Source organism: Pezoporus occidentalis, unplaced genomic scaffold (genome assembly GCF_034315485.1).
Source record: "Pezoporus occidentalis ecotype Australia unplaced genomic scaffold, CSIRO_AGI_Poc_V1 ctg219, whole genome shotgun sequence".
NCBI lineage: Eukaryota > Metazoa > Chordata > Aves > Psittaciformes > Psittacidae > Pezoporus > Pezoporus occidentalis.
Window position 1 is genome coordinate 495207 of NW_026914062.1, and position 13356 is coordinate 508562.

Below are 13356 nucleotides of genomic sequence, written 5' to 3' on the forward strand. Positions count from 1 at the left end.
TGATTTACACTTCAGTCCCTTCTCCCAGTCTTGAACTCCTATTCAACTTGCAGTGAATGATGTGGTTTATACTGTTGTGTCTGTGGTGCTCGATGGGTGGAGGATCAGAACTAAACCCATCATCATTAGCCTCGTTTATCCATTCCACATTACACTGCTCTGTCCTGCAGCAAACATGATCTGTTCGGCCGGACACACAGGCCCAGATGTCTTCCTTCCTCAGGTGATTACGTTGGCTCCAGAGGAGTTACTGCAGATTTGCTGCCCTGCTGATGGCAGCAGCAAATCCATTGCGTATAGAAAATTAAAAACTAGATTAAGTCGTAACAGGATTGATGCCAATCCTTTTGACACTGCCACTCTCGGATCGCGCTGGACCCACTGATCTCCATCAGCGCGCTCAGCTCTTTGTGGAAATGGCAGCCGCACCTCAGACTGATCGCCTGGCATGAGGTGATGCACGAAGCATCGCTGCCACGGCTTCAAACGGTGCCGCGAGCGTCCTGCCAGAGCCCACCCTCGCCCGGCAAGAGGGGCGAAGGCCCCGGGTGAGCGTTCGGAAGGGAGCCGCCTTTCGCAGGGACACGGACCCCGCCGTCCCGCCCGTTCGCTCCAAGCGAGGGGACCCTCGCGCTGCCGGCGCAGCGGCCCTGCCCTCCGCTTCTGCCCGCCGGCGGCCCCAGGCTGGGCCCGGGCCAGCGCGGCCTTTCGCGCCGCTGGGCGGCGTTGGGCGGCGTTCGGCGGCGCTCGGTGGCGTTCGGCGGCGCTCGGCGGGCGCGCTCATCCCGCTGAGGCGGCGGGCGCGGGGGGCGGGCGCTCGCTCGCTGCCTCAGTCGGTCGGTCGCTCGCCGCGTCCTTGGCTGCCGGCGGGCGATGCGCTTCCTCCGCTGAAGGCGCCGCGGGCCGAGCCGGCAGGATGACGGTGGAGTTCGAGGAGTGCATCAAGGACTCGCCCCGGTTCCGGTAAGCACCGCGAAGCCCCTGCGGAGGAGCAGCGGGACAGCGGGGCGCTCCCATAATCGCTTTAGGCGGCGGGGGGCCGCGGTAAGCCGGGCCGGGGGGGGGGGGGAACGGGCAGCGGTGAGGAGCGGGGAGCCGGCCCCGCCACACGCCGCCGCCGGCCTGCGGGTGCCGGTGCCCTGCATCCCTCCGTCCGCCCGGCTCGGCCGCTGGGTAGATGAGAAATGACCGGTTGTAGAACAAGCAAGGCAGCGCCGGACCCCTCGTTCGTGACCGGGAGAACGGGCAGCACCCGCGGGGATCAGCTGGAAAGTGCTGAGAAACAGGCGTTTTCCAGGCAGTCGCATTCCCATCTCTCGGAGGGTGGATTTTTTTAGCGGTCTTGAAGGAATCCGGGCTCTGACAACAAAGACTCGGTCTTGGCTGTGCTGCGTTTAAACCAGGCTGGTTCAGAAATGCCCAGGGCTGGAGAGGAGCCTCCACGTCCTGGGTGCAGATGCTCCATTGTGCCAGGAGCATCCTGGCTTGATGTCTGGATGGGCTGGGATGCCCTGGTACTGTAAAGGGAAGATCAGCGCTCCCATAGCAAACAATCCCCTGCTGCTTTCAATATTGTGTCTGGATGGGGACAGAGGGAAAGAGAGACAATAGCCTGCAGAAGCAAGTTGGTTGTGTGTATAAGGGAAAGAGTTATCAAGAGGTTTCTCCTTCCCCACAGACAATTCTTGTTGCTCCTTCTCAAAACCTTGTTGTTTATTAAATAGAACAATTGGCATTTTCCTTTAAATGTGTTTAGAGATAATTCCTTGGAGTACAAGATGCATGTGGAAGGCTGCAGCGGTCTGTTGCTGTGGCTACTCTGAACAGCTGTCATTCTGCGTGTGTGGTTGTGGTTGTGTACAGCTGCAGGTAACACAAACACCGGGGCAAGTGCATCTTCCTTAGCCCTGCACATGGGAATGTGGAAAGTGCCCTCCTCCACACGTTTCCATTCTAGCTGTATGGTAAAATCCAGCTCTTCCTTGTTCCAAAGCTGGTTCTGAAAGTCTAATGGATAGTGTCGTGTGAGATGACAGGCTGGTCTAGCATTGGAACCATGGGAGTTTTTCATCAGGTAAAAGTTAGATGTTAGGTTTGCAGAAGGGGGCAGCTCCTTCCTTAATCCTCCTCTCATTCAGCATCAATTAGAATTTATCCACCCCCCTTTTTTTTTACCTTTTTTGACTGTCATGTTATCCTATTGTGCTGCAGAGCATGTGAACAGTTCAGTGGCATCCTTCCAGAGCAGTGACTTCAGTGGCCAGATGTCTCCTTCCACATGGCAGTGACCCTTTTCCTGGTGATGTCAAGATTGATTGAGATGCTTATTTATTTATTTTGCCTTTGGTGTGTGTGTGGGCCTCGGGCCAAGTTTCTTAGTATGCAGGCAACATCATTCTGCTCTGTCTGCTCCATCCCTGAAAACAAACTAGCTCTCTGAGCGCTGTCTTGGACCTTTATCAAAAGGCAGTTATTTAAGCATGGAATTATGAACTATTTCCCAAATGGCCAGACACAGCCTGCCTGTTACAGGGAGAATAAGAGATTAGACTAGAGAAATAAGCTTGCATACTTCAGGAGTGCTGAAATACATGTAGGAGGGGAGTTTGTAAATTGTGAACACCTCAAACAGTGAGAAAATACTGACATTATAAGGACTGGCAAAAAAAAAGAAAATAGAATCCTTCAGACTTTCTCAAAGGGTCCAGATTTTAGCCTCCTTGGATGCTTTTCTTGTCCCAGCTCTTTAATTAGTTCTTCCATTGCAATTATTTGTTTGCAATACAAGGGAATCCTTAGATGCTGTAAGGGATAGGATTCTTCCATAGTGCACGGCAGAATTCTTGCTAACATGTCCCTAAAATCTTACAACTACAAAAAAGAAGTAAAATACCATACAAGCTAAACTAGAGACAAGCTATAGATAAAAGTGAGATGAGGCACCGCGTATAATCCACTGTCTCAACAGACTGACACAGCAATAGGTAAAGTCCCTTACCAGAGGAAGCGTCTGTGGAAGAGGCAAAAATTGAATCCAGATTTCCCATAGTGCTTAGCTGGGATCACCCTCCCTTTCCCACCGGCACCCACTGCTGCACAGAGCCCCTTTGCATCCCAGTGAGCGTCCAGCGAGGGGCTGTGCCTTGTGCTACAATTGCCTTATTCTCCTCAACAGTGAGCCTTGGAGATAATCAACTTGTTTTCTGTTATACACAGGGAGGAAAAAACCACTTCCAAAAAATATATATTGCACAGGCATTAACGAACTCTGTATTAAGCATCCCATAATAAAGCTACCAAACTAGTTTAGCAATCAAATCTGATTGCATGTCAAAACACTCCGAATCAATGCTTGGTATATGCTCAATCCATCACTGCCTCCTACTTTATAGGGACTAGTTGCTACAAAGAAAACTTTTGATTTTAGATTTTGTTACTTAAATGTGTACAGATCCTTAGATGGGTAGATAAGCTTTATTTCTGTGAGGCATCTTGCAGGGACATGTATATTCAATTCCAGTAAACAAGTATAATTACCTTGAAAGACCAGTTCTGGTACATTTGAATGCAACCCCAGCAGATACTGTGGCTTTCATCTCCCTTCTGCACTGAGCCCTCTGTTGAGCTAGCAGTAGTCTGGGAGATCTAGGAATATGTTTCTGACTTATTCTACTCAGTGGTCTGGAGTGATGCAAAGAACGCATGACTGCCCTTACTCTTGCAGATCTGCTAAGCAGCCTTGCTAGAGGAGTACGTTGGGGTCATTCTTGCCAAATGGAAGTCCTTGAGGACACTGCCAGCTCCCGAGGTTACCCCCTACCTTCATTCCCTCCTTGCTCAGAGAAGATTCACTTGGTATTAAGTGGATGATAGGGACAATGTTACTTATTCTGGGTGTAAATGTACTCTAGGAACCATCAGGAGGACAAGGGAAGAGTAGGAGCAAATTGCAGAGGTTGGACCAGGCCATAGCACTCTGGGTCCCAGAAAACCCCAAATGCCTCTGTGGTAATTCCCACAAGGGAAGGAAATAACTGGTTACTTCCCTAACTAACATCGCTATTGTAATTGTTGTTGCTATTAACTAACGTTACTAATCAGATTGTGAGGTCAGGGTTACCCACTGCAGAGCAGGGTGAGCCAGGAGGTGCTGTGCTCTGACCCGAGCAGTGACTCAGATGCTGGAATCTCCTCATGAGGAGCCCTTAGAGCTCCCATGACCTAAGGGAGCAGACAGCTAACAGCATCCCTCCTTCCACATCCAGCCCCAGGCCACCGAGGGACCTCAGTGCTACTTAGCAGGACAGGGAGACCTACAACTGAGGCACAGGCTCCACAAGCCCATGTAGGTGCCCAGATCCGAGGGTGCCAGGCTTCACTTCCCCCGTGTCTTGCAGCCTCTTGGCTGGCAGAAGTTCAGAAACACCCAGGATTTCCTGGAGCAGCGCTGCCATGAGGCAGTGACCCAGGGACATGGGAGAGATGTTTGTTCTAGCAGTGTGCAGCACTGTTTGCACATTACTGTGGCTCTCATTAGGCAGACTAAAACCCAGGCGTGTCATCCTAGCTCTATGGAAGATGCAAGGAAAGAGAAATTGTCATTTACCAGAGAAAAAGTGGGAAGTCATTTAGAAACTATCATCTAGCCCTTACTAGGGTGTTTCCAGCAGAATGAGAAGAATTAAAACCCTTAGTCAAGCTGATCTTGCTAAGTCTGATCACAGATTGAATTAGACAAGTTTCAAGCTAGCAAAACCAGTTTTAGTGCATCCATGCTTTGTGAGTGTGCAGAAAATAACTTCAGTGGCTTCTGTGTGACTTGTGTCAATTGGCACTGCAGGCCACTGACCTGCACTCTGAGGAAAGGCAAACTTGTTAGCTTCAGTTGCTTAAAAGCAAATTTAAAGTACAGCCAGAATGGCCAAAGAAAGCATCTTCATGTGCTCAACTGAATCACTTGATCAAAAAGAGCACATGCATTGATTTGAAATTGGTTTTTGTTACACAAGGCTTCTTATGTAAGCAAGATCCCTGATGGCTGTTGCATGAAGATAGGAACTTCTCTTTGAATTGGAGACTAATGAGCACAGTTGCAATCACTTGCTGGTTTAGTTGCATGACAGAGAAGATACTATCATGAAAGCAGCATGATATTATATGTATCAATCATAATACCTGTCTTTATTTCTTATCTCTTCATCATTGCACTTCAAAAGTCCAAGAGTCTGAAGTATGTAAAGGGAGAAGTCAAAGCAGAGATGTCACCATATAGTTATTTCTCCTCACTGTCCCAGCCATGAGATGCTCTCCCAGTTACAGCAGTTGATCCAGTCCCTAAATATCTATGCATCAGTGCAGTGTGTTCTGGATGCAGTGAGGCTTTGTTTCCCTTCCTGGCTTTCAGCCTCCCTTGTTTGGCATCACTTTGAAGTCAGTAATACAGACCCAAATCTGGCCTTTTCCGGTGTTGTAGTTGGGCATGGTTTATGGTGGGGTCCAACCCTAACCTCTTGGGTTGGCTTCTCACCCCCTATGTGTATTTGTGGCAACTTCACCGAAGGGCCCTCCTTTGCCATTGAGGCTGCAGGGCATTTTAGCTGGTCTGGTGATTCCCATTCACAGCAGATCACAGCAGAACCCTCACATTGCACAGGTTTTTTTCCTCCATAGGTCATAGGCCCTGTCACCAAAACTACCCTGTGAATCCTGAAGTACTTAGGAAGAAGTTGCAGTCCTTCAGCCTGCATCAGGAGGAGAAGTGGGCAGATCTGAAGGTAGTTATTCAGTGTGCAGTCAGGGAAAATCCCCTGGTATGAGAGAAGTGACTGGGTGACAGCTGACTTGAGATCTCTGGCTTGGCTTCATAAATAGTATTTGGTGCCAGATTTTTGGTGAGCAGTTTCCTTAGTAACTTTAAATTGTGAACAGCGTAAGAGGATATCCCAGAGGGCCCAGGTTCTGAAGCTGAAACCCCACTGATCCATCCCAACTTTCCAAATCACAAAAGGATTTTGAATTCTTTTCTTTCCCCCAAGATAAAACTACCCACACTTAGAAGCTGTGGGTTTGCAGTGGATGATATTAAACTCTGAAATACAATCTCAGGCTGTTCATGGGAGTTCTAGCTCATAAATGTCATGGTTTAGCACACAGACAAGGGAAGGTTTGATATTTTATAATCTGATGATAGACTTTGCTACCAGAATAACACGCCTGTAACTCACCTTGCTTTGGAGTAGAATGTACCCTCTAAGAACATCTGCAGACTGTGACATGTTTCTAGCTGTTTAACAGACCCATTTCTGAGTCGGAAGGTGCTTTTGTTTTCAGTGGCTGTTCCTCTCCATTGTCTTTCTCTGGCTGGGAGGTACATGGCTACTCAGAGATGAAAATCATATCTTTTGTCACTGACAGTCTTCTGACATTTTTCTCTCTCCATGGCTCTCTTTCTGGTTCCATGTAAGAAGTGTAAGGAGAAAACTGTCCAACCTGAATGGCTGGAATGGTCTTGCTTGTCATTCATTCACGAGGAGAAGTTTTGCAAAGTGTGAAACTCTGGCTGTCATATGCTAAAGGTGTAATTGAAAGAGGTTTAGATTAGACATTAGGAAGAAATTCTTTGCTGTGAGGGTGGTGTATGAGCTTAAGGTCCGTTCCAACCCAAACCATTCTATGATTCTTTGCTGAATCTGGACTGCTTTCCCTTAAAGCCCTCCAGAGGGCAAGACCACAAGGAGCCATAGGCCTTATCCTATTAAGATGGCCAGAAGCCACTGAGAAAGCCAAGATCAGGGTTTTGCTAGCTGCTCATTTTCTAGCTGTAACCAAGAATGTAAGAGGGTTGGAAGACAGATGACAAAGCTTGCTAGGAGCAAAAAGAAACCCAACAAAAGAGCAGTCGCCCTGTGGTGGAAGAGGGTAATTAGCCCCAGAGGTGTTGTGGCTGAGAGATGCTGATGCTGGCTTATCTGTGCTATTGAAATATGTGTGGGAGAGTCATCCACTCCTCCTCACAGAGTGCCACATGTCTTGATAATTATGCTTTGCTGGTTGTCTTGGCACCATGCAGTGCCCCTGGGTTCCAAGCCTGGTCCTCGAAGGACTGTGGCTTGGCCAAGTGAGCACGTAGAGTAAGAGCTCAATGGGACATCATTTGGAGTAACCTCACTCATTTGGACCCTGGACTGGCTCCTGTTGAGATGTGTGTTACTGCAAAGCCAGGAGCTTTGTGTTCTAGGGGTAAGTCAGAGCTCAGGAAGCTGGAAAGGTGCCACAAAGCTAGTTCTGTGGTGATGGGAAACAAAGGTGTGGAGGCTTTATCTGAAGGGAATCCAGGCTCTCTGCTAGTGGAGACTGGGGAGTCAAGGGGTTGAGGGCTGCTGCTTGCTTTGGCACTCAATGATTATGCAACTGAGGAAGGTCCCTTTTATTCATTTCAACAGCTGCGTTGTGTCATTTTCCTTAGCTTAGGGAAGGGGACAGGGTGGAAGGGTCACCCTGCGTATTTGAGTCAAGAGCCTGTGAAATATATAATTAGTATTTGTGATACCAAAGCACCTTCAATAATGTGATGCCATCACTGAATAAGGAATAAATCACTGTCTCATCTGCTAATGCACAGACTGTAAATTCCACTACAACTCCTGAGTTAGCTAAATCCATGGTGGGGGATCTTCCAAGTCTCTTTCTGTGGTCAAGCAGTAGTTTCTGATTTGTAGGGCACATATCCTGAGGTTACTAACACAGGTACAGTGAGTTGAGAGACACTATTCAAGCCTTGCAGTGGATATAAAGAGGCTGAAGACTTTCAGTTTGTTATTGGATCTTACCAGGGTAACAGATGAACTCAGAATGGAAAGTGTGTGCGCTGGATTATTGGAGATTGGGAACAGTGTGAAGATTGAGACCGGTAATCAGAGCTACAAGAGAGCCTTGGGGTCTGGATGCAGCTGTCTCTGGGCTCTGTCCTTACTGTTTCACATAGTTTGTGGGGTCAAATGCATGCCTAGGCCCTGTTCGCATACATAAGGCTGCTGAAAAAGCCAGTTTCCCAACCAGACAGCAGTTTCCTGTAACCACTGCAAACGAAGTTGATGTTAATTCCTGCACCTAAAAGCTACCTGAAACTGCTATCCCCAGAAAGCCTCTGCTAAAGTAGAGGTAGCATCCTAAACTCTGTTCTCAAGGGCAGTGGAAGAGCAGGGATGGGAGGAAAGAGTGAAAATCAAGCACAAGAGCTTTGGAATCTCAAGCTTTCCTGAAATGGCAACAGCCCCTTTAAAACCTGGTTTCATAACACTATGAAATTTCAGCCACAGTATTAATTTTGCTGCAGCAGGAAGGCCAGTGGAACCATGAGTTTTTCTGGCTTCATAAGCACTGGCTTTCCTTAAGAAAACAGGCTTCTGCTAGCATTCTAAATTTGGTTGTATGGGTTAAAGAGCCCTAGAAGCAGACCTGCAATCCAAGTTGTTAGCTCTTCCCATCAGTAATGTGGTTCCTGTCTAATGTAAAGCTAGCATGTAAACTGTCAGTCTTCCTCTTTGTGGGACCTCATAGGAAAATGAACAATTACTCCCATGCACTGCAAGGAGGGTGGAGGCTGATTTCCTGCAACTCCACTGCATCTGTGCCCAGCTGTAGCCAAGCTGGCCTCAGCCCAGAAGGAGCTGCCCACAACTGCAGTCACAACACGCATCCTAGCTGGCCATCTACACCCATTATGCTTCACATTCTGCCCATTGTTGTGTGAGCTGCTAGAAGAAAGGGGAAAGTGCTTCTACTTCTGGTGCAACAGGTTAGGAAAGAGGACAGGGTATGCAGAAGACTCTGTTCCTCCTGAAGGCTTAGAGTCTAAATGTGTTTCTTCCTCCATATTCGTGGTGGTGAAGAAGCTGGCTGTGCCACCAGTCCCGTGCGTGAGAACAGATCCTAGGCATGCAAGTATCTGCCCTGACAAACCAGGTAAGACAATACCTACACAGGTCAAAGAAGCAGTGAGTAAGCCACACGTGTTGCTGCAGGAGCTCATTATTCTTCTGAGCCACTGCATCCAAAAAAAAAAGAAGAGGAGGGAAGATAATTGCCCCTACACAAACCTCTGGGCAAAATGTTCCATTCTTTTCACGTGGTGGGTGCACGTTTTGGCTCATTGGAGAGGGTTTGTTTCAAAGCTGTGCATCTCCAGATCTTTTTCTTGCATGTTGCTGTCTCTTCTGGTCTCTTGTTTTGTAAAGTAGGGAATGAATTCTGAAGTTCAGAGACTTTGATTTATTGGAAGGAAGAAAGGACCAGGAAGAGGTAATGGCAAGGTTGTATGTGTGTTCTCAACAGCCCATAGCAATCCTCTGTTAACCGAGTGCAGTGCAGTGTGCCCACACTCGTTACGTTCCTGTCTTGCTTCACCTTATCTGTGAGAGAAGTTTACTTTGCTCATGTGCCAGGTCTCTTCTTGAGGGAGGCAAAGCACATTCTGTTGCTCTGATACAGTTAACCATCACTTAATTCCCTGTGGAAGAGCACACACGTGTACGTGGTCTCTGAGAATGAATCGTTCTAGCACAGAACTTTTACTGGATATAGAGAGGGAATAGCTAAAAGCAAAGCAGTATATTCATTACAGTGGCTCAAAGGGATGATGTCAGAACTCATGGGTGGCACATCCCAGAGCAAAGTGCTCATTCATTCCTTAAATAAGCAATAGAGTGGCACAGTCTAAACAGATTATATAGTATCAGAGAGTGAGCTAATCCATTCTCTGCATACCCAGTCTGCTTCATCACATCACAGCAGGGCTTAATCATTTCCATACTCTTCATTCAATGCTACTGCTAACAGAAACAGCATGTGTGAACATGTGTGTAAATGCATATGTGCACATGCAGTGTTTCCACAGGTAGGATACATCTGCCTGTTGATAAGGTAAGAGGATATTTAGTGGGAATAAAATGTAGCTGTAAGGCCTCCATGTGCATGCATCCAGATGCAGAGATACAGAGAGCCCCGAGTCTGTATGTCTATAGGTGTAGTTTTGTAGCCTCAGCATCCAGGCAGCTGTGCCAGTCATTACAGCACATAGAGGAGACTGACATGGTTTTGTCAGCTAAATTTCTGACCATTGGGCTGAAAATGCAGTGTGCAGATTTTACAGACATGGTCTGCATATATTGCTACAGTAAAGCATCTGCACAGAGATTTAGCTGTACTCCTATGACAAAGAAAAGTTAGGCTAAACAAGTATACACTCTTGTGTCTTACTTAGAAGTCACTTGAGAACACCATCAGCTAAACATCACTGTGGTTCAGCTACACTTCGGTGTTGGGGTGATGCAGAAATCCCTAGAACTGTTTGGGAGAACAGCTCTTGAAGCATGTCACTTGTTCCTGCTCTATTCCAGCTCAGTGAAACAATGCCATTTCCCACAGCTCAGTCTCTTTGCAGAGTATCACCCCTTTGTTCTCTTTGATAAACCCAGGTTTGGGCAGGAAGTATGGATTTGTCCCTCAGGATGTAGGAAACGGCCACTGTGATAGCACTGACATAACAGGAAGCCCCTATCCTCTTCCCTTCCCTTTCCTTCCCTATCCTACACTTCCCTATCCTACACTTCCCACACACTTCCCAGCTTTTCTTTCTTCTACCATCTGGAGGCTGGCACTTCAGATGGTGCTCTGGGTTTGCAGAGAACAGCCTACCTGAAGGTTGGAGGAGGAGGAGGAGGCAGCCTTAAGTGTTCCAAGAGTGCAATAAAACCAGTTCTGCCAGATTGAGTCCAGGAGTTTGGAATAGCACAAGCTCTTGGAGTGCCACTGACTCATCTGAATGCAGAGAGAATGCATGAAACTGAGGGACAATGCCAAACTAGTAAACAGCACTGAGACACTGGAAAACTCCAACTGATGGATACATTGGTGGGATGGGAAAAGGCTTCTCTCAGAAGCCAAAATGCTGTAGCAGCTCCTCAGGGACTTCAGTCTTTGCTTGTGTTCATCACAATTACTCATAGTTAGTACTCTATACTTCTCTTTTACCTGCAGTTTTGAATGGTGTGGGTTGAGCTGAGCTGTGTGAGATGCCAAGAAATCATGAAGTGGAGGTTTCTAACTAAGTTTTCAGTCTGGAGGATAAATGCAGGGCTGAACCCTGTTGTTCTGACCCCTGACTTTGTGCTTCAACTCTTTTTGTGCTGCTGAGGCCTGGTTACTACAATGCCAACTTTGTTCTCTCTTGCCTGGACCACATCATGCAGTACAGAGGATGTATTAATTTTACTCCAAGCAGCACTGGTCCCTGTTTCCTGCCCGTGATTCCCTCTACCCCCAGCACGCTGGCTTTTTGTGTGAGCTTGGGAATTTTCTCCGTGTATGAGCCTAACCAGCCTATCTCCAGAGCAGGATCCAAGACAGCCCCAGCCTGTCACAGCAGTTGTGTTCCCTCTGGAGAGGTGCAAGAGGAAGTCAGAGCTAGAAAACTGGGACCATACCTAACCCTTGAGAGTAGTAAGATGGGGCTTTGGGCAACCTGGTCTAGTGGAAGGTGTCCTTGCCTGTGGCAGTGGGTCTGAACTAGGCGAGCTTTAAGGTCCCTTCCAACACAAACCAGTCTGGGATTCTATAAAGAAGAGCAAGGGATGAGCAGTGTCTAGAACTCCTGTTTCCCCGAGCAAGCTTCCATGAAGCACGAGCCGAAGTAGCACAGCCATGGACTCATCCCTTAGAAAAGGGTTGTGCTGCTCACTGGTATCAGGACTCTACAGGGAAAAAAATGGTGTTTTGTGGCACTGGGACACAGCAAAAAACAGTTGGAACCTCTGGGAGGGTGCAAAGGACACTTGACTCTCCCAGAGCAAAGGAAGGGGCGAGGGCCCTCCCTGGTTGCCCCCAGTCAGCACTTTCAGCACTTCTGCTGCCAGAGAGGGCAAGACCTTTGCTGTGTTTGGCAGGACACGACACAGGAAAAGCCTTTCAGACAGAGACAAAGGGAGCATAGAGGTTGGGGAGCTCCAGTTCTGAGCCAAGGCCCAGGGGAGGGAGAGAAAAAAGAAACAAGGAGCATTTAATACTGAAAGAGATCCCTGCTGGGGGAGGGTGGATTGAGCTAAACTATGGACTAGGGGAAGTCTCAACAAAGCCTCCTGGAGCTCGTCCAGCCCTGTTGGTAAACGGATGCTGCTGAGTTCACCCGGGGAGAAGACTGAAATGCTTGATAGAAGGGTTTTGATAAATCTATTTTGCTTGTAAAAGAAAGCAAACAAATGTCATCTGAGGAGTCCATATGCTCACATAATATTTCTTTCCTCAGAAAAGAATATTCCTGTATTCAGTCTTTATTGTGCACTTCCCATATTGCAAAAGCTCAATCATTGCAAGCCAGGAAGGACAATGCCTTCTGATGAGCAGACAAGCAATCTCTACTTGTCAGTGAGATGGATTGAAGTGTGTAGGGAAGACAAAATGTCACTCATGGGAAGGTGCAAATGAGCTGATGAAGTCCTGAGGGTGGAGAATATTTGGTCCTTAACAATGTGTCTCTCCGAAGTCCTGACATTCCAGGATCTGAACTGGACAGTGTGATGCTCAGAGAGGCCTGAAGAATACTAAAGGGCATGAGTGCCGTTTTCCATGCAGACTTCAGATGCAGAGTCCTGTATCACTTCGTGGACTTTTCTCAAAGCATATTAGAGATGTGGTGTTAAGATCTACTGCACATTGAACCAGAGAGGTTGAATCTTGTGGCTGTGTCAATCTTCTGCAAAAATACTGTTCAGAACAGAAAGGAATGTAGAGATCCATTCAGTTTGATAGCCAGAATTACCAGCTATCAGCAGAATAGTGCTATGCTCTGATGAGCTGGAGTTTGCTGTGTGGTACTTACCAGATGATCTTTGTCAGTTGTTCTGCTAATTCATCAGCATTAGTGCCCGTGTGAAATGGTCTGCATGGAGAATCCATCACTTTGAGGTGCTCAGCTCATTTTAGCAGGGTAATGACTTTCAGTGAACTGAAGGGGACAAGAACAACGTTGAACAAGAAATAATGGGTAGTTGTGACTACTCTGGCAAGCGGAGAACCTGCTTTGCCTTGGGGATGGTGCCTTTTTAAAGTCAGCTCTCTGATGTGCTGTCAGTCAGATGTGGAATCCCCAAGAGGTTGATGTTCCATACTGGTTTTACCAGAGTTTGCACAGACATCTGCATACTGCTGATCTGAACCAAAAAGGCTGTGTAGACAAGAGACACTATTCTAGGGAAACACTCCAGCTCAATACTGATTCCTGACCAAGTGAGTTTTCTAATGGGATTTTCCTTTTCACACGCTGAAATAGCACTATTGGAAGATTAACAGTGCTGCTTCCCT

General features: G+C 47.5%; 1 protein-coding gene across 1 annotated transcript in view; it reads left to right on the forward strand.

Moving 5' to 3' along the window:
• The first annotated feature begins 729 nt into the window (after positions 1–729).
• Positions 730–13356, forward strand: part of ACAP3 (ArfGAP with coiled-coil, ankyrin repeat and PH domains 3) — a 75470-nt gene continuing 62843 nt past the window's right edge. The window contains exon 1 of the mRNA XM_062620070.1: positions 730–963. Within this exon, the coding sequence (XP_062476054.1) occupies positions 917–963 (47 nt within the window). The 5' untranslated portion in view covers positions 730–916. The remainder of the gene's footprint in view (positions 964–13356) is intronic.